Here is a 27,065-nt window from a genome sequence, read left to right on the forward strand (position 1 = left end):
ATTGTGCTCCTGGGCACCTCCCCAACCTCTGCTGCTCCCATGGGTGACTTTAAAGGGGATTTTGGGATGGAATCATTCCCCTCCCAGGGCAGCTCCCCCCTCGGGGGGTGCAGCCACCAAAAATCCCCCAGCAGCGATTTTCCCCTTTGGGACACACCTGGAGCCAGCTCAGGGTGGAATTCCAGGAGTTTTTCCTGGCCTGGGATGCCAAGTGCAGGTTTTGCCCCATTTTAGGGGCTTTTGGTCCATTTTAATTCACATTTCCTCCGGATATTTTGCCCTCTCATTTTCCCAGATTTTTCCTCAGAAATCCCTGGAATCTCACTGGATTTTGGGGCCATTTTTGATTTTTTAATTCAGATGTTGGCAGTTTTCTCTGTTAATTTTTTTCCTGCAATTTCTGGGGGATTTTTGTGTTGCTCAGTGAGAATCTTAAAGAATTTTTCCTGTTTTTAAGGCTGAAATTATCCTGGATTTTTCCCAATATTTTTCCCAATAACTCCTGGAATTTTGACAGCTTTGAGGTGTTCCAGTGCAAATTTTGGGAATTTTCTCTGAAAAGAATTTGGGAATTTGGGAGCTGCAGATGTGTCTGTGCTGCTCATGTCTAAATTTAGGGTTGTTGATGTGTTGGTGATTTAAATTCTTCATTCTTTTCAGGCAGGATGGATTTGGGAACGGGAAAATTGTGTAGAAATGAAAGAGAAAAAGGAGAAATCAGGGAAAAAATGGATTTTTAATTTGGAGTTTCCACCAGCCATGAACTATTTGTGGGGCATCCAGGAAAAACTTCCAGGATTCTTGAAAAATAAACCTTGGCAAGAGCTCTGCCCTCCCCAATAAAAAATAAAACAAATAAAAAGCAAGTTTTGCAGAATGTCTGAGCTGGGTTTTTATTTAAAGCAGAACCAGGCTGGGAATTTCCACAAATTCAGAATTTCCCCCAGGGCAGGGCTGGGGGAGTCCCAGGAAATGAAAATCTCAAATCTCAGTCCCAGCTGGGGGAGGATCCTCTGCAGGGAGAATTCTATTTATTTATTTATCTATTTTTAAATTTTATTTTATTTTATTTTATTTTATTTTATTTTATTTTATTTTATTTTATTTTATTTTATTTTAGTTTAGTTTAGTTTAGTTTAGTTTAGTTTATATTTTATTTTATTTCTGGAAGTGTTAAATATTTTTATTTGATTTTATTTATTTCTTTATTTATTTATGATTTTATTTATTTAGTTAGTTAGTTCGTTCGTTCTGGGAGTGGTAAATATTTTTAAAATTTATTTATTCATTTATTCATTTATTTGTCAATTTATTTTTTAAATCCAGCAAATGGAGCAATAAGAGAAGACTTAAGTGGTAAATAATTTTAAATAATTAATTAATTAATCAATTAATTTTATTTATTCATTCATCTATTTATTTATTCATTTATTTATTAACTTACTTTTTATATCCAGCAAATGGAACAATAAGAGAAGACTTAAGTGACAAATATTTATTTTATTTTATTTTATTTTATTTTATTTTGTTTTGTTTTATTTAATTTTATTTTATTTATTCATTTATCTATTAACTTATTTTTTAAATCCAGCAAATAGAACACTAAGAGAAGACTGAAGTGGCAAATATTTATTTATTTATTTATTTATTCATTTATTCATTCATATATTCACTTATTTATTAACTTATTTTTTAAATCCAGCAAATGGAACACTAAGAGATGTCTTAAGTGGCAAATATTTTTATTTATTTATTTCTTTTAATGCATTTATTGATTGATTGATTGATTGATTGGTTTTTATTTATTTATTTATTTATGGAAGTGGTAAATATTTATTTATTTATTTATTTATTTATTTATTTATTTATTTACTTACTTACTTACTTACTTACTTATTTATTTACTTACTCATTTATTTTTTTCATTTTCTAAATCCAGCAAATGGAACAACAACAGAAAACTTCATTCCCCCCTATCTGTCAACTCATCCTGAACCACAAATTCTGTAAAATTTCCCTCCTCACCAAAATCTCAGCTCAATTTAAAAATTGAAAGTTCATTTTTCCCACCTGGCAGAGGCTCTGCAGGAAATTTTATCATCCCGTTTCTGCCTGGAATTTTAATTTTTTTTAATTATTATTTTTAAATGTTCTTTTTCTTTTTCTTTTTTTAGGTGTGTTACGAGTGGTGGATGATTTATTTCTGTCACTCGGGGGGTGGCTCTGCCTGAGCCTCAGATGATGCTGGGCAGGTTAAAACCAAAATTATCCTGAAATTTTGGGATGGAGGGACCTGAAATCCCCCCCAGCGCCACCCCTGGCCCTGCCCCAAAACAGCCTGGGGGGATTTGGGGTGTCCAGGAGGGATTTTGGGCATCCTAAAAGGAATTTTGGGTGTCCCAGGAGGAATTTGGGGTGTCCAGGAGGAGATTTCGGGTGTCCAGGAGGGATTTGGGGTGTCCCAAAAGGAATTTTGGATGTCCCAGGAGGGATTTGGGGTGTCCAGGAGGAGATTTGGGGTGTCCTAGGAGGAATTTGGGGTGTCCAGGAGGGATTTGGGGTGTCCCAAAAGGAATTTTGGATGTCCCAGGGGGGATTTGGGGTGTCCAGGAGGGATTTGGAGTGTCCCAGGAGGAGTTTTGGGTGTCCTAGGAGGGATTTGGGGTGTCCCAGGAGGAATTTGGGGTGTCCAGGAGGGATTTTGGGGTGTCCCAAAGGGGATTTTGGTTGTCCCAAAAGGAATTTCGGGTGTCCCAGGAGGGATTTGGGGTGTCCCAAGGAGGAATTTTGGGTGTCCCAGGAGGAATTTTGGGTTTCTAGGAGGCATTTTGAGTGTCCCAGGTGCTGTTTTGGTGTCCCAGTAGGAATTTTGAATGTCCCAAGGGGAATTTTGGGTGTCCCAGGAAGAATTTTGGGTGTCCCACAGGTGTTTTGGAGGCATGTTGGGTATCCTAAGAGGCATTTTGGGTGTCCCAGGAGGAATTTTGGGTGTCCAGGAGGGATTTGGGGTGTCCCAAGAGGAATTTTGGGTATCATAGGGTCATTTTGGGTGTCCCAAAAGTTGTTTTGGGTGTCCCAAGGGGAATTTTGGGTGTCCCAAGGGGGATTTTGGGTGTCCAGGAGGAATTTTGGGTGGAACAAGAGACACTTTGGGTATCCCAGAAGGAATTTTGAGTTTCTAGGAGGAATTTTGGGTGTCCGAGGAGTTGTTTTGGGTGTCCCAAAAGGAATTTTTGGTGTCCCAAGGGGGATTTTGGGTGTCCCAGGAGGAATTTGGGGTGTCCAGGAGGGATTTTGGGTGTCCCAGGAGGAATTTGGGGTGTCCAGGAGGGATTTGGGGTGTCCCTAAAGGAATTTTTGGTGTCCCAAGGGGGATTTTGGGTGTCCCAAGAGAAATTTTGGGTGTCCCAGAAAGAAATTTTGGTGTTCCACAGGTGTTTTGGGTGTCCCAGGAAGAATTTTGGGCATCCCAGAAGGAATTTTGGGTGTCCCAGGAGGAATTTTGGGTGTCCCAAGTAGAATTTTTGGTGTCCCAGGAGGAATTTTGGGCGTCCCAGGAGGAATTTTGGGTGTCCCAAAAGGAATTTTGGGTGTCCCAGGAAGAATTTTGGGTGTCCCAAAAGGAATTTTGGGTGTCCCAGGAGGAATTTTGGGGTGTTCCAGGAGGAATTTTGGGGTGTCCCAAAAGGAATTTTGGGTGTCCCAGGAGGAATTTTGGGGTGTCCCAGAAGGAATTTTGGGTGTCCCAGGAGGAATTTTGGGCGTCCCAGGAGGAATTTTGGGTGTCCCAAAAGGAATTTTGGGTGTCCCAGGAGGAATTTTGGGCATCCTAAAAGGAATTTTGGGTGTCCCAGGAGGAATTTTGGGTGTCCCAAGGGGAATTAAATTCATCTTTTCCTCAGAAATGTTTGGGGTTCCAGGGGAGCAAAACCCTTTTTGTGGGGAGGCTGAAAATTCAGAATATTCCTCACAAAAACAGCAGCTTTTCCCACAAATCCCAGAAAATTGGGATTTTAATAAGAAAATTTCTAATTTTTGGTGGTTTTTCTCTCGTTCAGAGCAGCAGGATGCTCAGAGGAATTGGGATAATTTCATTTTCAAAATCCCATTTTTCTCTCCTGGGGTCAGGGTTTTGCTTTGGAATCTGGAAAACTATGATAAATAAAATAAAATAAAATAAAATAAAATAAAATAAAATAAAATAAATAAAATAAAATAAAATAATAAAAAATAAAATGAAGGAAAATAAAATAAAATAAAGAAAAGAAAAAAAAAGAAAAAAATAAAATAAAAAAAAATAAAATAATAAAGTAAAATAAAATAAAATAAAACAAATAAAATAAAATAAAATAAAATAAAATAAAACAAAAATAAAAGAAGATTTGTGTCTTTGAATCAGAGTTGTGAACAAAAAGCTCTTTGTGCCTCAAAAATTTTTATTTAAAAGGTGATTAAAATGGGAATATTTTCTGAGATGAAGCACAGTGAAGATCTGAGGTGAAGGAAATTAAATTCTCCCAAATCCAGGAATTTTCAGGATTTTTGATGTGCAAGAGGAAATAATGAGATGCTGAGTCAGAATCTCGGAATTCTTAATTAAAAGATGATTAAATTGGAATTATTTTTTTTTTTAAATAGTGGGAAAATTATGTATTTGAAAGGAACATAAATTATAAATATATATATATGAATGTATACCTAAAGTGTATCTAAATATATAAAAATATGAATGTAAAATATAACAATAGAAATATATAAATGTATACGTAAAATGTATCTAAATTATATAAAAATAGAAATGTAAAATATAAATATATAAATATATAAAAATGTATACCTAAAATACATCTAAATATATAAAAATATAAATGTAAAATATATAAATATAAATATAGAAATATATAAATATATCAATGTATACCTAAAATAGACATCTAAATATATTTAAATATAAATATAAAATATAAAATATAAATATATCAATGTATACCTGACATAGACATTTAAATATATATAAATATAATATATAAATATATAAGTATATAAGTATGTATATAAATGCATACCTGAAATATATAGAAATATATTTAAATATTATAAGTATAAATAAATACATACAAAAAAAATCTAAATACTATAAATATTATTATAAACACTATTATAAATATTATTATAAATATTATTATAAATATTATTATAAATATTATTATACATATAAGGAAAAAAATCAGCTCAGCCCATCTCAGGGCTGCTTTATCCTGAGTTTATTCTGGTTTTTAGGCAAAAAATTTGGAATTTTGGAGCAAAATCTACTCCATAGGAATTCCATGTCTGGTTTATATTGGGAATTCCAGGGCAGGAATGAGAATTCAATTGGAAAAGGCCTTTTCTGGATCACTCCTGGTGAAAAATTGTCATAAATTCAGATTAAATGAAAATATCCGTGTTTTCCATGCGCTGTGTGATGGGGGAATTCATGGATGCACTCTCCAAGTTCTGGAAAATGTTAATTATTTTTATTTCTTTATTTTCTGGACAATGGAATTCTGTTATTGCAAACTGGGAATTCTGTCATTCCAAACTGGGAATTCTGTCATTCTAAACTGGGATGGAATTCTGTCATTCCAAACTGGGAATTCTGCCATTCCAAACTGGGAATTCTGTCATTCCAAACTGGGAATTCTGTCATTGGGAATTCTGTCATTCCAAACTGGGAATTCTGCCATTCCAAACTGGGAATTCTGTCATTCCAAACTGGGAATTCTGTCATTGGGAATTCTGTCATTCCAAACTGGGAATTCTGTCATTCCAAACTGAGAATTCTGTCATTCCAAACTGGGAATTCTGTCATTCCAAACTGGGAATTCTGTCATTCCAATCTGGGAATTCTGTAATTCCAAACTGGGATGGAATTCTATCATTCCAGATTGGGAATTCTGTCATTCCAGATTGGGAATTCTGTCATTTCCTGCTGGGATGGAATTCTGCCATTCCAAACTGGGAATTCTGTCATTCCAAACTGGGAATTCTGTCATTCCAACCTGGGATGGAATTCTGTAATTCCAAACTGGGAATTCTGTCATTCCAAACTGGGAATTCTGTAATTCCAAACTGGGAATTCTGTCATTGGGAATTCTGTCATTCCAAACTGGGAATTCTGTCATTCCAAACTGGGAATTCTGTCATTCCAACCTGGGATGGAATTCTGTAATTCCAAACTGGGAATTCTGTCATTCCAAACTGGGAATTCTGTCATTACAAACTGGGAATTCTGTCATTCCACGTTGGGAATTCTGTCATTCCAAACTGGGAATTCTGTCATTCCAAACTGGAAATTCTGTCATTCCACGTTGGGAATTCTGCCATTCCAAACTGGGAATTCTGTCATTCCAAACTGGGAATTCTGTCATTCCAAACTGGGATGAAATCCTGTCATTTCCTGCTGGGATGGAATTCTGTCATTCCAGCCTGGCAATAAGGGAATTCCAAGAATCCTGTCATTCCAAACTGGGAATTCTGTCATTCCAAACTGGGAATTCTGTCATTCTAAACTGGGAATTCTGTCATTCCAGGATGGGACAGAATTTTGTAATACTAGCCTGGAATGGAATTCTGTAATTCCAAATTGGGATTGCAATTCTGTCATTCCAGTCTGGGAATTCTGTCATTGGGAATTCTGTCATTCCAAACTGGGAATTCTGTCATTCCAAACTGGGAATTCTGTCATTCCAAACTGGGAATCCTGTCATTCCCTTCTGGGATGGAATTCTGTCATTCCAAACTGGGAATTCTGCCATTCCAATCTGGGAATTCTGCCATTCCAAACTCGGAATTCTGTCATTCCAAACTGGGAATTCTGTCATTCCAAACTGGGAATTCTGCCATTCCAATCTGGGAATTCTGCCATTCCAAACTGGGAACTCTGTCATTCCAAACTGGGAATTCTGCCATTCCAATCTGGAAATTCTGTCATTCCAATCTGGAAATTCTGTCATTCCAAACTGGGAACAATCTGGGCAGTCCCAAATCGAGGTGAAAAATGCAATTTTTGGTAAAACTCTGCAGAAATTGCAGCGAGGGAAAGTTTGTGCACAACCAACCCAAGCTCAGCAAACTTCCCTGGATATCAGAGAAGGGAAAAAAACAGGAAGCAGGGAAATGAGGGATGTGTCACAGCATAATTAACATAATTACACCTAATTAACGATTACAGCCACTCATTTGCATGGCTTTTGAACAGGTAACAACCCCAAAATGCTGCCTAAATTCAGATTTTTAACTCCTCCCTCTGGGAATTTGCATAACTCAGGCAAAAAAAGTTTATTTTCTAAGCAGCAGCCCTTGTTTGGGCCTGGTTTGGGAAGAGAAAATGATAATTTTTTTCTGCTATTGCTCTTGGATGTGGATTTTGGGGAGATGTTTGTGCCAGCCCAGCCTCAGCCACTCATCAACTTCCTGCTCAGCACACGAGTTGTTATAAAGCCAAAAAAAAAAAAAAAAAAAAGGATTTATTTTATCAGATGTCCCATTGTTTTCTCGTTCAACCAAGTGATTTTCATTAAAATATTTTCATTAAAATATTCCACTTTTTGGGTATTTCACAGGTTTCATTTTGTTAACCTCAGCAATAAAGGGATTTTAAAGGCCTGGTTGTGTTTTCTATCATGAAATAGTAACTGAGAGTTCACCATTAAATCAGTTTTATTCAGGCTCAGAAATTCCCTTATATTACTTTTAAAAAAGAGTAAATTTAGATTATTAGACGAAGAGGGAAAATTCTTGGATACTCAGGCTAATGAAAACAACATGTTCACAGGAAAAAAAAAAAAATCTGCTTTAAAAATATTATTGTGAGTTGCGTGACATGATGCATTTTTGGGGAAGTTGCAGAAGAGGAAAATAAAAGAAATGGGGGTAGGAGGCAGATTCTCAAGTCATTCATTTTACTGTGCTACAGCCAAAAGGGGGAAATGTAACTTTGGAAAATTGAGAATTGAAATTTTGAAGGGTTGAGCTTTCCTTTTCTCTCCCCACAGAGGTTAATAATAATAATAATAATAATAAATATCATAGGACAACAGGAGGATTATTTTGCTGTCCCCATCACTCTAGTTACATCCCAGTATTTTTATTTTGGAAATAAAAGCACCTCTGGAAATGACTGTGTGTTGATAAAAGCTTTTTTTTTTTTTTTTTTTTTTTTGGCAATAAACCATCATCTGAGCCTCGGGAGCAGAGAGGAACAAGATTTCACTACATGTAAATAATAGGCTAAAAATAGAAGCACAGATTGTTTTTCTCATTAAGTTCCTTCTCCATCCTCCTCCAGTATATTCTGCATTCTGAAAAGGGAATGATCATCAAAAAGCCCAAATGGAAAAAAAAAAAATGAAGAGCCTGGGTGAGGTTTATCTGTAAAAAACACTGGCAGGATCATTTAAAATCTGATTTTTTGTATCCCCCTTTTTTTTTTTTTTTTTTAGTTTGCTTCCTGATTTTAATGCAGCTGAAGCCATTCTTTGGGGTTTTTTTACAGCAAGTTTTGAGAGAGAATTCTGTGTTTTATGGCCACGTGTCAAGTTTGATAGTGCTCTGCCATGATTTAGCAAAACACTTCAAGAACATCCCACTGAATTTGGTAGGAAGTGAAGAAGCAGAGGAAAAGCTGCAGCATTCAGAGGGAAAAAAATAAATAAAAAAATTTAAAAATAACTGAAATAAAGCAAGGATTTGTCTCCACAGATCTTTTCAGCCAGCTTCTCCCAAAGTTGACAGGAACTCATTGATGACATTAGATCGTGGATTTAATAATTCCAAATTTAATGCACAGACCACGGAAATAGACGGGCTAATTCTGGGAGCTGTGGGCGTGCTGGAGGCATCTGACTTTGATTTTTTATTTTAGTTATCTCAGCCAGCACCCTGCCCCCCTTTCCCAAAACCAGGAGAGAAATCCTAATTACACACAGGATTCTCAAATTGCTGAGTGTTTCATATGGTGTGAACAGAGTTACCCCCGATTTTCTGCCAGGAAATGCTTGGAAATGGAATATTTGGGATGAGATGGGAGGTGTTGGCTTTGCTCAACAGATCAGGATTTCTTATATATCCTCACCATAAAAAAAATACCTTTCCCCCTTTTGGGCCACATCCAAATAAATAATTTGAGAATCTGCCTCTTACCCCCGTTTATTTTATTTTCTTCTTCTGTAACTTCCCTAAAAATGTATTATGGCACATAACTCCCATGCTCAAATATATTTATTTAACAGATACAATTGATAAATGTTCATTTTCTAGGTTAAGTATAATTGACTTGGTCAAATTCCTACAATTTTGTCCAGGATTTTGTACACACGCTGATCCAATTCCATTCTCATCCTACTTGGAGTTTTTTATTCTTCAGGATTTCATATAAATATTCTCATTTTTATATCAAAAAGTTCCTCAAACACCTTTGACATCTTTTCCCCATTCTTCCCTTAACACAAATGACCTAATTTTAAATGCTGGGTAACCCAGTGAGTCAAATGTGAAATATTTTAATTCTGTAATTACCTCTCATGGTTATCACGCCTTGTTTTAATCTGGAATTGAGCCATTAAAACTTTATTTTGTTTTTCAGTGACCATAATCGAAATACTTTCTGAATGTGGGATGATGGATTTTATGGCAAAGTAGGAAATTTTGTTTTCTTTGTTCCATTCTGTGAAGGCCAAGCAGAGAAATTGCCATGGTGATTTGTATTTATAGAATAACACACAGGTAGAAAAAAAAGCTATAGTGACATAAATACTAATATTTAATCCATCCAAATTCATATTTGATGGCATCATCTTGCCAGGCAGATTTTTGGTAGATATTTTTTCTTTTCACTACCTGCCTTGGTGTTGGAAGAACACAAATTTCCCTCAAAATTGGCACAAAAAAAGGGAAATCCGGATTGCAACTTCAGAGTTTGGGACTCCTGAAACATCTGGGAAAACCCAGGAAAATCACTATGATTCCTGAACACAGTATCCTAGGGCAATAAAATTTATAATTCTCAGAATAACACTTGTAATTTCCCCGAAATAAAACTTGTAATTCCCCGCATAGCAGCAGGGGAGGTTCCGCCAGCGCCCTCTGAGGCACCCCGGCCCCATCCCGACTCACTCCTAAATGTTTTAAACCCGATTAATTAGCAGGAAGCCGAGTTGTACAATCCGATTTGAATCCATTTATTTATGACGGCAGGAATCCGCCAGGCTGAGAGGAGTCGGGGCGCCCTCAGGGACCCGCTCCCCTCACGGGGCCGGCAGAGCCGCGGGGGCCGCGCTGGGCGAAACTTCCACGGGAGCCCCGGGGCGGCCCGGGAACGGCAGGGAGAGCCCCGGGACAACCCCGGGACAACCCCGGGAACGGCAGCGAGAGCCGCGGTGGGGCCACAGCCCCGGGACGGGCTCGGAGCGGCGGCGGAGCCCGGAGCCACAAAATGGCGCCGCGATTCAAACGCTGCGCGCTGCGGGCGGCGGGGCGGCGGGGGGGGGGGGCGGTGTCCCGGCGGGGTTCACTGCGCCTGCGCGCAGAGTCGCAAGATGGCGGACAGTGCGGAACTAAAGGTAAAGCGCAGCTCCGGGTCCCCCCGCGGCGCCGCCGGGGCCGCGGCCGAGCGAGAGCGACCCGCGGGGAGATGAGCGCCGCCGGCGCGGCCGCGGCGGAGCGCTGCCGGCAGCGCGGGGTGAAGGGCGGGGCGGGCGCGGAGCGCGGAGCTGCCTCCCCTCGGCGCCCCCCCCCTCGGGCGGCCGCGCTCCGCCGGGCGGCCCCGCCGGCAGCCGGGGCAGCGCGGGCGGCTCCGCTCCGCGCCCGCCCGCTCGGGCCGCACCGCGCCCCCGCGGCTGAGGGGCGGCGGCCGCGGAGCCCCCGCGGGGCGCGGTGACAGCGGGGCGGGGGGACGCGGCCGCGGCTCCCCGCGAAGTTTGCGGGGTGTCCGGTGCGGGGAGAGAGCGGCGGTGACAGCGCGGGGAGCGCGGCCCCGCCGGTAAATAAAGAACGTCACAGGCAGATGTGGAGGAGTTCGGCGGCGTTGAGCTGGCGGCGGTCCCTGTCATCCTGCGAATCGCATGGAAACGGGGCGCTCCGAGCCGGCCCGGGGCTCGCTGCCTTTGGAGCGTTATTTTTATTGCTTTTTTTTTGTTGTTTTTTTTTTTTTTTTTTTGCTCGCTCACCCAGGGGAGGTGGGGAGGGGCAGCTCTGCCGAACGCGGAACTTTGAATTCGCCAACGCGCAAAAGCATCGGGGATTTTGAGGAACAGAATCGTAGGATAGAGAGTGGTGACATCCGCCCAAAAATCCCAGGAAAAACCCCCCTGGAACTTTGGGGATGTGGGTGCAAACCGTGCCCTGCACACCCTGCAAGGTGTTAAAAACTTTCCGAGTTTGCTCGTAGGATTTTCACTCACCTGCCTCCTTCAAAGTTCCCGCAGTGGCACCAGTCGGGTGGATATTCAATGTGTACACGCGAAAAACGTGTGAAATGTGTAACACGAACTACGACACATGTCGAGGATGACTAAGGAAATATTTTCTCGTTTTCCCCCGAGGTTTGGTAGGTCTCAGTTTTCTGGGTATCAAAAGTATGGTGCACTTACATTTTTAGATGCTTAAGGAGCTGTCAGCAGGTAAAGAAATATCAAATCCTGAGCGTGTTCTGACTTGTGTGGGTCAGGACCCTTCAAATCCTCCTTTAAACCCTCCCCTGGCCTTTGTTTTATTCGATATTTTGATACCATATTGTGTTTGAGCTGTGCAGTCCTTAAGCCTTTTTTTTTTTTTTTTTCTTTTCCAACTCAGCTTCCCACAGAACGAGATCAAAGGGTTAAGGAGCGATTGCAGGGCTGAAGTTTTTTGTTAATTTTAGCGTGGCAAATGGAATAGTGTGTTTTGGTAACTAGTGCACAGCAGCCAGCTCGGGTTTGTGTGATGCCTTCATTAGCAAGACTGACTCAGAAGGAGTTAAAAGAAATGGGAGATGGGGAATAAAGTCATTTCAAACCCCTTTCATTGATCACTCTTTGACAACCAGTAGAGAGAAATCTTAATTTTTAAAATGTTTGTTTTCTATAGTGCTGTTGCTGCCTCGGGGATGCGGAGGGGAAGTGCCAAAATTTATTAAATTTCAGTTTTCTGCTTAGTTTATGAGTGGTACTTGCAGGTAGGGACTGGAGGATGGGACTCTGAAAAGTTGGGATTGACAGCTTGGCAGTTTGCTTAAAAAAAACAAACTAATTACTTAATAAATTTATATTTTGGTGACCTCAGGACATTCTGAGAGGAGAGGGGACACAAAATCTGCTTGGGCTTGTGGCTGTCACCCTGCAGCTCTCCAGGTTTTCAGGTGCTGCAGAAGCTCCTCAGAAAAATGTGGCTCTTAGAAAGTTTTGGGGACACTGGGAATTTTAAAATCAGTAGTAAATCCCCAGAAGAAAAAAGTGCTTTTAAGTCCTTTTTTTGGGAGTTGAAAGGTAGCTAAGAGAGGGTTTGTGATTAAGACTGCTGTTTGAAGAATGACCAGTGAATTGCTTTAATTATTTTTCATTTTCTTAGGTAAAACCTTTTATGGCTCTCTTCTGATTAATTAACAAATGGGCTTGATTTCACATTTAGTGACCTTTAAAAACTAAAATCAACTGTGATACTTGAGCAGGGATTGGCCAGAAAAAGTTTGTCAGAAAAACTTCACTGAAGTTTCTAAAACTTTGTTGCCTTCCTGTGCACAGAACCCTGGGGAGTGTCACATGTGGAAATTAGGGAATGTGATAGGATGGGTGCTATTGCCAAAGGAAAATTAAAATTCTTGCTCCCTCCAAAAGAACAGTGGTCAGTCTCACTTGCCACAATTTTTTCATGGGGTTTGAATCATGAAATTGCCTTTCCCATAATGGATTTTTTTTTTTTTTTTCCCCACAAGCGTTTCAGCCTTTTGGGATTGTTTGTTCTGTTGGGGAAAAAAAAAAAAAATCAGATAAGATCAAATTTAACTTTGCAGATCCCAGCCTTGTGAGGTTAGTGAATTCCTGGGTACTTGGATAAATTGAAGCAGTGTGTTTCTCTTTCTGCTACTGAAATGAAAGTTTGTTCTGCTGAGTTCTCCCTCACTCCATAGGCTGAGGCATATTTGAATTTTCCTCATCTTAATTACTATTCCTGTCTAATTGCAGCCAGACTCTTAATTTATCTCAAGGTAAGCTATTTAAAGCTCTTTCTAATTGGAAGGAGTATACTTGAGTGATTAAATCTTTCCTTCAATATTTCTTACATCTCTTCAAATTGCTTATTAGATTGTTGTGATCTTCCCCTTCCACTCCAGCATTTTGGAAATCATTACACAGTTTGCAATAATCAATTCAATTAAGCACGGATCAAAGAATGAAAAAGAAAAGCTTATGTTCAAGTATTGTCATTCTTGATACTGTCCTAAGAAAGCACATGCTGGGAGGTTTTTCTCCTTTGTTCTCTCTCCTTTTAAGAAAGTGCCTTTGGGGATTGAAGAGATCCCTGGTGTGTTTCTTGTTAGACATAATTTATACTTAAAAAAAAAAAAAAAAAGAAAAAAAAAAAAAAAAGTGAGCCAAGAGTTTGAATGAAAATTCATCACAGCATTTCCACACAATGGTGAGGAAAACAAACCACTTTGGAAATATTCTCAGTTGGGAAATAACCCTGCCTGAAATCCAGGGATAACAGTGCCAGATGGAGCTGTGGAATTGCATCCCAACTTTAATAACCACAATCTACCTGTTTCAGTGTTCAATTCGAATTTGACACTTCTGCATTAGGAGCTCTTTCTGCTTAATCCTTTTAGAAGTTGCTGAGGTTGTGTGTTGCTGAGATTAAAGTAAATAGAATCCACTTTTCATTGTTATCTGAGCCCCTGGATTACATTAATTCATGCTGTAATTTGGTGTGTGTCAGCAGAATTGTATTTTAAACTGAATTTTGGGATGGGTATCTTTTTTTTTTTTTTTTTTTGATCTTTTGGTCATCCACAGTGGGGTTGCAGATATCAGAGGGACAGAATTGGCAGCTGAATTGTCAAAGCCTCATTCCAGAACCCTTTTTTATTGCCAATAAACATAAATACAGTACCAGTGTACTTGTGGATAAAGCTCCATCCTGGGGGGATCTGTGGCTCTGTGCAAGTGAAATTCATTTGAGGAGGAAGATACCAGCACCAGCATTACTTTTAATGGATTTACAGGTGATTTTTTCCTTTGGTTATAAAGATATTTAGAAATTCCACTTAGAAGCAGGTGGGAGATGCACCTTATTTGGCTTTATTGCAGGAAAAAAATGAGAATAATGAGGAGAAGTGCTCAGGGCTGCCTGGCCACTGGTGAGAATATTCATGAATCAAGACAAATAGTTAAAAACATCCCATGGAGCAGGGTGTGGGCAGCTCAGATACCTCTGATATTAAAGTTATTTATAGGGATGGAGCCTCTGAGTGCTGTGGGTTTTTATCCTGCCCTGCATCCAGCAGAGCCCAGGGAGGGCAGACTTGTCACTAATGGGTTTGGCATGATGGGATGGAGTTCCTGGAATCCCTTCTCAGGGAAATCAGCCTCTCATCAGTTCTCTCCTCAGTGCCATTAGAGAGAAAACCAAAACAGAGCTTGGGGCACTTGAGAGTGGAGTGTGACTGTTGTGAGATGCTCCAGGGAAAGGACAGGGCTGGGGGGATCTCTGGGATCCTGGTTTCTCCTAGTTTAGGGTGAGTTGGGGGCTGAGCCTTTGGAACATCTCCTGGAATCCTTGTTTGTCCTAAAGCTTGGAGTGATTTGGGGTCTGACCCTCTGGAACATGTCCTGGGATTCTTCTTTGTCCTATTTGGGTCTGACCATCTGGAGCATCTCCTGGGATGCTTCTTTGTCCTGAAGTTTAGGATGAGTTGGGGTCTGAGCCTTTGGAACATCTCCTGGAATTCTTGTTTGTCCTGAAGTTTAGGATGAGTTTGGGTCTGACCTTCCAGAGCATCTCTTGGAATCCTTGTTTGTCCTAAAGCTTGAAGTGATTTGGGGTCTGACCCTCTGGAGCATCTCCTAGAATTCTTGTTTGTCCCAAATTTTAGGATGAGGTGGGATCTGACCTTTCAGAGCATCTCCTAGAATTCTTGTTTGTCCCAAATTTTAGGATGAGGTGGGATCTGACCTTTCAGAGCATCTCCTGGAATTCTTGTTTATCCTAAAGCTTAGGATGAGTTGAGCTGGTGCTCTCCATCCCTGTGGCATTGGGCTCTGCTGAAATAAAATTGGAATTTGAAGCATTAATCCCTTGGTTGCTTTGGAATCAACATTTGGAGAGGGTTAATTTTTGGCTCCAAGGAAAGAATTTCACCTGAAGTTGTGTCAGAAATGTCTGTTTGCTTTTGCTGCTGTGCTTCCAGTGTAGAAACTTTTGCTTTACATGTGCCCTTCTAATGGAAAACTCAACTTTATCACCCTCCATAAAAAGCAGTAAAAGCCTTTTGAAAACTCCAGATTTCAGGGAAGAATGCAAACATGGCTTTTATGTGAAAAACTTCTCTGTAAATAACCTTGTGTGCCTCAGCCTGTGGTGCCACCCCCTTCACCTCTGAGGAACAGAATTGTGCCTGCAAGAATCACAAAGAAAAATTTGTGAAAAGGGGGGAAAATGTGGATTTTGGTGAAGCTCAGGTATTGATTGTGCAGACCAGTAAGTGCTGAGAGTGTTGGTTTGGGCTTTTTCCAGTGGAGCTGATTGGATTTCATGATGCAGGAATTGCACACAACAGTACCTTCAGTAGCAATCTGTTCATGCAAACAAATGCCTTTCTTAAAAAGAGAATCTTTTTACTAGGGAGGGGGATGAGGAGGAGAAAGGAGCTCACAAAAATGCTTATTTCTGTCATTTTACTCAGTGCTATCAAAGCCATTTCTAACATAGTCACTGCCATAAAATGGGGCTGTTTCAAAGTGAATTAAACCTTGGGGGCTACAAGGGAAACTGGAAGGTGTTAAAGCTTTGAGAATATGTGGAGCTGAGGATGGGGCCAGGATATGGAGTTTTATTCTGGTCTTGCAGATTTTCAGTGGCAGGCAGAGCCCCATGGAACCAGGTGAAGAGGGAATTATTGTCCTCCCTGTGCTCTGCTCCAAACCTTTCCTTCTCCCTCTTTGGACAGGGAATTATTTGATTATTGTCTTCCTTGTGTTCTGCTCCAAACCTTTCCTTCTCCCTCTTGGAGCAGGGAATTATTGAATTATTGTCCTCCTTGTGCTCTGCTCCAAACTTTTCCTTTTCTTTCTTTGGACAGGGAATTATTGTCCTTTTGTGCTGTGTTCCAAACCTTTCCTTCTCCTTCTTGGAGCAGGGAATTATTGGATTATTGTCCTCCCTGTGCTCTGCTCCAAACCTTTCCTTCTCCCTTTTTCAACAGGGAATTATTGTCCTTCTGTGCTGGGGCTCCAAAATTTCTCTTTTCCCTTTTTAAACATGGAATTATTGTCCTCTCTGCTGTGCTCCAAACCTTTCCTCTTCCCTCTTTGACCAGGGAATTATTGTCCTCTATGTGCTTTTCTCCAAATTTCTTCTCCCTTTTTGGCTCCTGTTGCAGCTGTATTGATCAGCAGTTTTTCATCTTGTTTTCATTTTGGGATTGAGGGTGTCTCTGCTGGTCTGTTGTGTCCCTTCAGCTCTGGAGATTGGATACCAGGGCTAGGGAAGAATGGGAAAAACCTGATAAATCCCTTTATTCCCTTTTGTGTTGGTTGATTTTTGCCACTTTGCTGCCCTGATATGAATTATCACGTTGAATTCTTTAAACCAGACTCCAGCAGGATTCTCCTGTTGGTTTTTTCAGGGGGTTTGTCTCACTTGGACACTTTCTCACCCCCTGATCCTGAGCACAGCTTGGGGCTGTGAGGAATCTCCATCCCAGGCAGGATCAGAACATTTGTGAAACCTCCTCTGTGAGCAGCTTCTTCTTTGCCTTCACTGTTTTCATGGTAAAAAAAAAAAAACAGTTAATTTTGTTTTTTTAAATCTCCATCCTCACCTCCTCCTTCAGCTTCAGTGGGAAGCTCCTGGTTGTTTCCTTGGTGACCTCCTGGACACTCTGGAAGATTTCCAGGAGTTTATTCCAGAACCTTCTCTCCCAAAACATCCTGCCAGGTCATTCTCACATCTTTGACAGAGAATTTTTGGGAATTTTTGGACAGGTGATTCCATGCCATGATATCATTCTTAAGGAGTTTTTATTCCTGAGGGTTTCTGCTCATGGAAATCTTCAGTCTGCAAAAGAAACTGTCCACTGATAGCAGTGGAAATTCCTTCCAAAAATTGAAATTTCATAAGCATTGAACCTTCAGAGAAGGTGACAGAGCTCTGCACCATGAAATTATTGTCCAGTTTGAAAACTGAGACACCAAACTCTCCCATTTTCTCCTTTTCCCATGGTTGTAAAACATGTAAAAAACTGAGCTCAGTCTCCTTTTTCCTTTTTGCCAGACCTGAAGTTGAATCTTTTGTTGCCACAGTCAGTGGAGTGTGCAAACACGTGATAAATGATCTCAGAAATTTGTGCTGGGCACAACTTAAAGCCTGGCTTTTCTAAGCTGGATTTTTCCAAGATACTCAACTGGAAAAATTGGCATCTTAAACTGAAAAATTATCAGAGTGCAAAATAGAATGCAGGATGAAAATAACAAGCAGAGTTTAGCTTAGGTGCAGCTCCCTATTCTGTATTTTTTATTTTTTATTTAAAGCAGAAGCCAAATTCAATAGGGCTGGTTTGATTCAGGTAAAATCTCTTCATCTGAACTGCAGGAAAATGCTGTAAAAAGTTGTGTGGATGAGAATGTTTTTGATATATTAATTCCTCATCTTTCTAGAGATTCCCTTGACAAAATGATCTCAGTGCTGTGCAGATGTTGCATCTCCTTTCCCTGGTGCAAAAATAAAATCCTTTGGAGCTGTCCAAGCATTGGTGGGGATTTTCAGAAATGCAGAGAGCTCAGGATGAGGAAGGTGGGACAGAAACAAAATTCTTTTTTTTTTTTGGTAGATTCTGTGTTGATTTAACACTCCATGGCAGGGCTTCAATTTTTTTTTATTATTATTTTTTTTTCCCCAAATATCAGAACTATTATTGGTTTAAATGACAAGAATTTAAAATAATATTTTTCTAAAGGGTGTTCACCCAGGTTTTTATTCAGCTCATTCCTAATTTTATCTGTCTGCTGTTAAAATTTGACTCTTTGTGTTCTGCAGTGACATTTTTATTGGAGGCCCTCGACGGTGTCACTTGGGTTTCAGAGGAAATGGCTAAAAATAAATGTGTTAGAGCTGATTTTTAGAAATGGAAAAGTGGCTGTGATGGTTCAGAACAAGGGTCCATCCAGCCTGCAGCTTCTAGAAATGAGAAAATGGGGAAAAATTCCAGCAAAATGGGAGAAATCCCCTCCCTGCAATATTCCCCAGCTGGATCCAGTGGGCATCAGCCATAATAAATCTATTTTCTGCTCTCTTTTTTCTTTATAACCTGATTTTATTCCCAGTGTTTTGGGAGGGATTTCTCCACCTGCTGGTGGTTTTTTTGGGGTTTTTTTTGGGTTTTTTTCTGAGCCTGGTTCCATCCATGGATGTTGGGATGGAGGAGGACAAGCAGCTCATCCCTGTCCATCTCTGTGTGCTGCTCTTGTTTTTCTAGATTGGATCACAGCTTCCTCTATTTTTAGGTTGAAAACTTTTATTTCTTTATTAGTTAAATCACACTGGACTTTGCCATCCTCTGAACATTTCCACTTCTCATATTTTTTACAATTATTTAATACATTTTTAATGATGAGACCACCACACCCACCCATACTTGGAGCTTTGGCTGAAGCAGGAATTTCTATTATTCAGAATAATTATTTTATTTACTCTTTGCACCCTTCCCCATCATTAATTTCTCACTTTGTGCTTTGATTTGTGTTTATCTGGAGCTCAGCAGTGCCAAAATTCACCCCAGAGCTCTGGGGGTTTTCTTAGGCAGCTCTTTGGATTCTGGTTTATTCTCATGGTTGGAGCTTGAAAAAATGAGGAATATTTGAATCAAAAAATAAATTGAATTTTGCTCTCAGAGCAAATCTTGGATCCTGATTTATTCTCAAGGATCCTGTTGGAATTTTCTTGCAGTGATTTTCATTTATTTGAAATCCAAGGTGTGGCTGAAACTTGATTTTTAAAAAAAAAACCCCTCATTCCATCAGGGAGGTTTTTTTCTATGCAGGGCTCATTGTGAGAATAAATAAAACAATTAAATTTTTACAATCAATCTGATTGTAAAAAATAAAAGTGTCTGGAGGATGAGGTGATGGCTTGGGGGAATAAAATCTCAATTTTCCCACCAAACAAATGTCCTTAGCTGTGCCAGAGTGCTGGGAAAATATTCCTAAATGCTCTGCTGTGGGCCAGGAAAATATTGAATATATAGAATTTCCAACTCACTGCATGCTTGAGCCTATAGGTAACACCAGTAATGCACAGAAAAATGCACTTTTCTGGCATGGGCAGGATGGAATATTTCAGATTTTGAGGGTGGACTGTGGGTTTGCCAGGAGTTCAGACCTTGCTTAAAATTCATTTAATTCAAAACATTTTTCTTTTTCTCACTGGAGAAAAGCAGGAAGATCTGTTTCCTGAGCCATTCTTCTCTTTTTTTTAAATTTTTTTCTGTATTTTTCCTGCCTTGTGAAAAAATTGAATTTCTGCTCTGCCTTGCAATTCTGGGAGGAGTTTTGAGTTTTTCATGGCAGCTGAATTTCTTCTTGCCAGGATTTTCACCTGGGTTTGAATTCAGGTCTTCATATAACTTTATTTTTTCCTGATTTCTCCAAGTACAAAATGTATTTTAGCACTTTAATCTGTGCTAATATGGGATATAAATACATTTTTTTACCATATAATAAATAAATAAATTGTATTTCTATGAGAACAGGAGGTTTTTCAGTGGGATCCAGGATTTTCACCTGGGCTTGGATTCACATCATTTGAATTTTTCCTAATTTCTCCAATTATAAAATATATTTTGGCACTTTAATCTTTATCAATATGGGATATAAATACCAATTCTATACCATCTAATAAATAAATAAGTTGCAATTCTGTGAAGAGTGGATTCACAGGTAGATGTGAATAAAACAGAAAAGGACAGTAATTATTCTAATTTAACAATATAATTCATCACTAATACACTAGAAAAACATTTCAGAGGCTGAAATCCTTTATTTAAATATCATAAAAACAGAATAGAAAAAGGCAATTTCTCAGGATGCTTCAAGCTTTTAATTAATCTTGATGACTTATTGCCATATGACTGCTTAAAAAAAAAAAAATAAATAAAAGCTGTGTACTTTGGCTGCCTGACATCATTGCTGTGCAGAGCTCAGGAAATACAGAAATGTGGAATTGTTCTTTTCTTTTTCCTTTTTATTCTCCTTCTTTTTCTCCTCCTTCTTTTTCTCCTTCTTTTCCTCTTTCCTCTTTTTCTCCTCCTTCTTTTTCTCCTTCTTCTTTTTCTCCTTCTTCTTTTTCTCCTTCTTTTTCTCCTCCTTCTTTTTCTCCTCCTTCTTTTTCTCCTTCTTCTTTTTCCTCTTTTTCTCCTTCTTCTTTTCCTCCTCCTTCTTTTTCTCCTCCTTCTTTTCCTCCTTCTTTTCCTCCTTCTTTTCCTCCTTCTTTTTCTCCTTCTTTTTCTCCTCCTTCTTTTCCTCCTTCTTTTCCTCCTTCTTTTCCTCCTTTTTCTTGGCTTTTTTGGCTTTTTCCATGCAGATCCCAGGTTGATTGCTTGGTGGAATTTTTGTTCTCAGTTGATTTTCACAGTGGGAACTCGTGCTCAATTTCTGTGATCACAATTCTGGCTAATTGTTGGGAGTGATGAATTTTTATTTTTGCTGAATTAGAGAGGAGCAGGGGAGAATCTTTTAGTGATAAATTATAATTTCCCAGACCTGATGTTTTATCTCTTTTTTTTTTTGTTTGTTTTTTTCCCTTCTTTTTCCTTTTCCCCCTTTTCCCTTTTCCTTTTTTCTCCCCCATTTTAAGACATTTTGGAACTGTTAGTGTATTCCAGCTAAAATCCCAACCACACACCCTATGGGATGGATCAAGATCATCTTTGATGATTGACAAACCTTGGAAATTCATTTATTGGAAGGAATTTTACCTCAAATTCCAAAAGAAAACGTGAATATTTTGCCATGTTCCATTTTGGTTTTTCATGATTTTTTTTCCCCTTTTGCAGTGTGAGTTGTGAATTGCAAAACTCCAGTTTTGCAATTTTCCCTCTCTGGGGGTATTAACAGAGCCATTGGTTACTTTTCAGGGAAATGAAATTCAATTATGTCCTGCCTTCACCCTGCTGTTCAGCACTTTGCAATTCAGCATCCAAATTTAATATGATTCTTAATTAAACCTTCTTGAGATACCAGAATAATAGTCAGGGATGCTGTTGTCTGTCTCTGTGCTGCATCCTAGAAAATGGGACAAATGAGGAGAAAAAAGGGGATAATTTGGATGTATTTGAGTGATAATCTCATATCTTGAAGTGTTATCTCATTTGGAGTTAATTAATAGCAAAGTTGAAGTGGGTAACTAATTTTTCACTTTGCAAGGTAAAGAAAGAAGATTTTCTTTTCAAATCTTGGAGGAAAAAATCTGCATTTCTGGTGACAATAATTAGTTTTAATCGAGTTGGAGTTGACAAACACCAGCCAAGTAATGATGCAGGAAAGATTTACAAAGTTTTACAAGCAAATTAAAAAAAAAAAGGAATATTTCTCTTGGTGTGTGTGTGCATTCATGAAATTCCAGGTGCATTCTTCTCCAGCTTTCCCTTCCTGTGCTTCTTGCAGGTATTTGAGATATTTAGGAAGTGAGCAGAGCTTTTATCTGCTTATTTTGTCTTCATTGTGCATTCTGAAGTGGGTGTTTAATTTTATTTAGATGGCTGAAGGAGGGGAAATCAATTTTTTAATACAAACAGCATTTCAGATTATTCCTAAATGCTCTGACAGTTGTTTTATTTTGATTAGAAGTTTTAAAGCTTTGTGATTCTGAGGGGATTTTGGGTTTAGGAATTTTTTTTTGCACATCTGGTTGAGGCTCTTCTGTCAGCCAGCAAGGCTTTGGTGAGGAATATTCTTAATAAAAACTCAATTTCTGGCAGTGACCCTCTCCCAAATAATTGTCTTCACTCTCAGCCTCAGGTGTGTTTGCTGAGAGGCTCCTGTGTCAGATCCAGGATTTCCTAAACTGGAATTTCTGCCTTGACTTGGCATGGAAATCATTCCAGCACAGAATTCCCAGCTGCAAAAAGAAAAAAACACCAGGGACAATTAAGTTTTAAAAAAAAAAAAGAAATAAAAACCTGGAGTCTCCAAGAAAATGGAGATTACCACTGTGTCAGCAACCTTATTTAATAGCAAAAGTAATAATATCCTTCACCTAGCAGGGAAATTCTCCTGGGGCTGGTAAAACTTTCTTTATGGATTAAGATCAAATGGGACTTGCTTTAAATCAAACCTGGTTTAGACATGACTTAAATCTTGGCAGGCTTTTCCTAAAATAAATCTCTCCCAGCTGGAGCAAATCCCTGTCCCAGCAGCTCTGCCTGGTGTGGTTGGGGCATCATTGGCACCAGACAGAAAAATCAGGGGCAAAAACTGAATTTTGGGGTGTGTTGGTCACACAGTTGGGTTGGATGTCACAAAAAACCCCGTGGGATTCATGGTTAAACACTGAATTTTGGGGTGTGTGATCTCCCAGTTTGGCTGGATCTCACCAAACCCCACAAAGATTAAACACTGAATTTTGGGGTGTGTGATCTCCCAGTTTGGCTGGATCTCACCAAACCCCACAAAGATTAAACACTGAATTTTGGGGTGTGTGATCTCCCAGTTTGGCTGGATCTCACAAAAACCCCACAAAGGTTAAACACTGAATTTTGGGGTGTGTGATCTCCCAGTTTGGCTGGATCTCACAAAAACCTCACAGGGATCAGAGGTCAAACACTGAATTTTGGGGCTGTGGTTACAGAATTTGGCTGGATCTCTTTATTCTTTATTCAAACACTGAATTTTGGGGCTGTGGTTACAGAATTTGGCTGGATCTCCTCATTCTTTATTCAAATACAGAATTTGGGGTTCAGAGGTCAAACACTGAATTTGGGGATCAATGGTCAAACACTGAATTTTGGGGTTCAGAGATCAAACATTGAATTTTGGGGTTCAATGATCAAACACTGAATTTTGGGGCTGTGGTTACAGAATTTGGCTGGATCTCCTCATTCTTTATTCAAATACTGAATTTGGGGTTCAGAGGTCAAACACTGAATTTTGGGGTTCAATGGTCAAACATTGAATTTTGGGGTTCCCAATTTGGCTGCATCTCCCTCCCAGTTAAAAGACCTGTAGGAAAAAGGGCTGGAATGGAAATCTAAAAATGCACTAATCCCAATTTTAGGTATTTCCCATCTCCAAAATAACCCCAAGCATCTGCCAAAAGCACAGTGGGGATTGAGTTAAAAATTCCAAATTCTGCTTTTTTAATGGGCTGGAGCTGCTTCTCTGCTTTTCCAAAATCCTGTCACTCACTCATCACTGAGTTTTGGAACTTTTATCACCGTGGGATTTTGGAAATGCCAGTGACAGACATCCCAAAGAACTCAGTGACATCACTGGGATTGGATTTTGTGTTAATTGTGGATTTCAAGTGGATATTTTATTTATTTAAATCGCTGAGGGAAGGGAAATCAGAGAGCTCTGGCTGGAATTTACAGGCTGAAATTTCAATTTATTGGTGAGAATCAGCAGCACTGAGCTTCCTAAAATGTAACTGAATTTGGGGAGTTATTGGTGTCCCTAAAATTTAACTGAATTTGGGGAGTTATTGGTGTCCCTAAAATTTAACTGAATTTGGGGAATTATTGGTGTCCCTAAAATTTAACTGAATTTGGGAATTATTGGTGTCCCTAAAATTTAACTGAATTTGGGGAATTATTGGTGTCCCTAAAATTTAACTGAATTTGGGAATTTATTGGTTTTTAGATATGAAATAGCATCACTGAACTTCCTAAATTTTAACTGAATTTGGGGAATTATTGGTGTCCCTAAAATTTAACTGAATTTGGGGAATTATTTGTGTTTAGATATGAAATAGCATCACTGAGCTTCCTAAAATTTAACTGAATTTGGGGAATTATTGGTGTCCCTAAAATTTAACTGAATTTGGGGAATTATTTGTGTTTAGATATGAAATAGCATCACTGAGCTTCCTAAAATTTAACTGAATTTGGGGAATTATTGGTGTCCCTAAAATTTAACTGAATTTGGGGGATTATTTGTGTTTAGATATGAAATAGCATCACTGAGCTTCCTAAAATTTAACTGAATTTGGGAATTAATTGGTTTTTAGATATGAAATAGCATCACTGAACTTCCTAAAATTTAACTGAATTTGGGGAATTATTGGTGTCCCTAAAATTTAACTGAATTTGGGAATTTATTGGTTTTTAGATATGAAATAGCATCACTGAACTTCCTAAAATTTAACTGAATTTGGGAATAGTCAGATTTTAACATAATAAGTAGAAATTAGAAGTGGTGCTTGCTAGGAGAATATTCCTTGGACTATTATTATTATTATTATTATTATTATTATTATTATTATTATTATTATTATTATTATTATTATTATTATTATTTATTCAGTGGTTCTGTGCTTCTCTGGACTGATACAGAAGGATTTTGATTTGAGAAACTGAAATTCTGCAATTTTTTATCATCACCTCCCTGTCAGATGTTAACACCCAGCTTCAAGTTGTAAAATTTGAATTTCAAATTTTAAAATCCCAGAATGGTTAATGCTGAAAAAAACCTCCCATCACTGCCAGGTTGTTTGGAGGGTCAGAATGTTTCTATAAATAACTTTGCAGCCATTTAATTCCCAAGGAAATCTGCTTTTTGTTGTTACCTGCAAAGGTAAATAACCAATTAAAAAAATAAATCCATCAATACAATTGAAATTTTAAGAAATCCAAATTTTCTGCAGGTGCCAGCAACAGCTCTGCCCTGTGATTTTGGCATTGCCAATTTTATTTTTTTATTTTTTTTTTACTTTTTCAAACCTGTTTTTCTTGTTATTTATTCAGTTTGCTCCTCCAATTACCACCTGTGTTTTTTGATACTCTGTGTAAACAGAGCTGGGATGAAGAAATCCTCAATTCTGTGTTCAAAAACAACCCAAAAAAATCATATTTATTCCTTCTACTACCTCATTCTTTTAAATTCTCCCTTCATCCCAAAACCTTGAAGATCTCACTGCAACCAAAATAATTTTTCCTGAGGAAAAATTCTCCTTAAAGCTTGGAGGATGTTGAATATTTATGATTTTTTTGGTTTGAATTACAGGGAATTCAACCTGTGCCTGTTTTGGTTGCTCAGGCAAATGCAGGAAATTCTGGAATTTCCCAGGATTTTTTTTTTTTTTTTTCATTCCTTCCTGCAAATTTTTTTTGAAGAAAATAAATTCAGTTTTGATAATTTTATCCTTAGGTGAGCCTTGCAGGTTAAGGAATGAGGTTTATTAAAAATAAAGATATTTTTATCTTTGTGATCACCCAGTTTCATAAATGTGAAATATTCAAGAAGCCAAGAATGGAGAGAAAAATGATGCAGAAAATTGGATTTTTTAAAATTGATTTATTAATTTTTTCATACCTGGCTTTTGGAAGTGTTTATAATTTTTTTTTTTTTCATAAAGGGAAATTTCTTTCACCTTTGAAGGAATTTCCTGCAGAGTTTACTCTCTTCTTTAATAATAACTCTTAATTACTAATCACTGTGTTTTTAATAACCAGAAATTCACTGTCACTACCTGAAATTGCTGTTTATAAATCAATAATCTCCCTTTATTTTTATTTTTTTTTTTTCTCCTTTTACTCACTCTCCTCCACCTTTTCTTTGGGGTTTGAGGTGATTTTTTAAAATTTCATTTATTTCATTATTATTATTTATCCTGCACAGAATAAGCTGTGAGCCCAAATATTTCTTGTTGTGCTGGCAAATCATTTCAATAAATATATTTTAGAGCTTCTATTTATCATAAACATCCAGAAATAATTCCTTGGATTCTCCTAGGGCTGATAACTGGATAAATATCATTTTTAAAATACACAAATCAAACCTGGATTGGAATATTTTATTTTGAAGGTTTTTTTTTTGTGCTGCTGGATGAGTGAAAAATGCTCAGTTTTGTCCATCATTCTGAATTCTGCAAAGTTTATTAAAAATATAAATAAATATTGGTTTTTACTACTTAGACAAGTCCCTCCCTTCTAAAAAATGGGGGGAAAAATTCAGTTTTACAGTTTGTGGTGTTGGATGTCAGCAGATAACCTGGATCTGATCTTCCTGCAGCAGCACCTGCAGCTCCTCTTGCATTTCAAAGCACATTTTAAACCAACCTGAATAATTCTATTTATTTCCCTGAATAATTCTATTTATTTCCCTGAATAATTGTACTTATTTCCCTGAACAATTGTACTTATTTCCCTGAATAATTCCATTTATTTCCCTGAATAATTCTATTTATTTCTCAGAATAATTCTATTTATTTTCCTGAATAATTCTATTTATTTCCCTGAATAATCAGTACCTGTGAATCCAACAGGTTACCCAAGGGATTTCTTATCCAGAGGTACCAACACTTGGATTTTATTTATTTTTAAGCTTCATTCCCAATTTTTATAGGTCATGGAGATGAGATACAATTCCTAGAAAAGCTTTGGGTTGTTAAGCTGAGGGTTGGAATTCCCTGAGCTGGGAATTTCCCCAGTTTGAGAATCTTTTTTTGGGTGGAACAACTGAATTTTTGTGTGGAAAATCAAAATTTCATCTCTGCTGTTGCAGGGAAAATCCAAGAAAATGATTCTTCATCTCTGCTAAAAATGGATATAAATTTTTTATTAAAAAATGTTTTAAAAATGCTTTTAAAAAATATTATTTTGGGAGGTAGAACATCCCTTT

At 38.4% G+C, this 27,065-nt stretch overlaps 1 protein-coding gene across 1 annotated transcript in view; it reads left to right on the forward strand.

Annotated features, from left to right (window-relative positions):
• Positions 1-10,474: 10,474 nt before the first annotated feature.
• The window catches only part of PIAS1 (protein inhibitor of activated STAT 1), a gene marked incomplete at its 5' end in the record, with an annotated part of 53,687 nt that continues 37,096 nt past the window's right edge, over positions 10,475-27,065 (forward strand). The window contains 2 exon segments of the mRNA XM_079317743.1: positions 10,475-10,513; positions 10,515-10,601. Coding sequence (XP_079173869.1) covers positions 10,475-10,513; positions 10,515-10,601 — 126 coding nt within the window.

This window comes from Erithacus rubecula (assembly GCF_903797595.1).
Source record: "Erithacus rubecula genome assembly, chromosome: 14".
NCBI classification, from domain to species: domain Eukaryota; kingdom Metazoa; phylum Chordata; class Aves; order Passeriformes; family Muscicapidae; genus Erithacus; species Erithacus rubecula.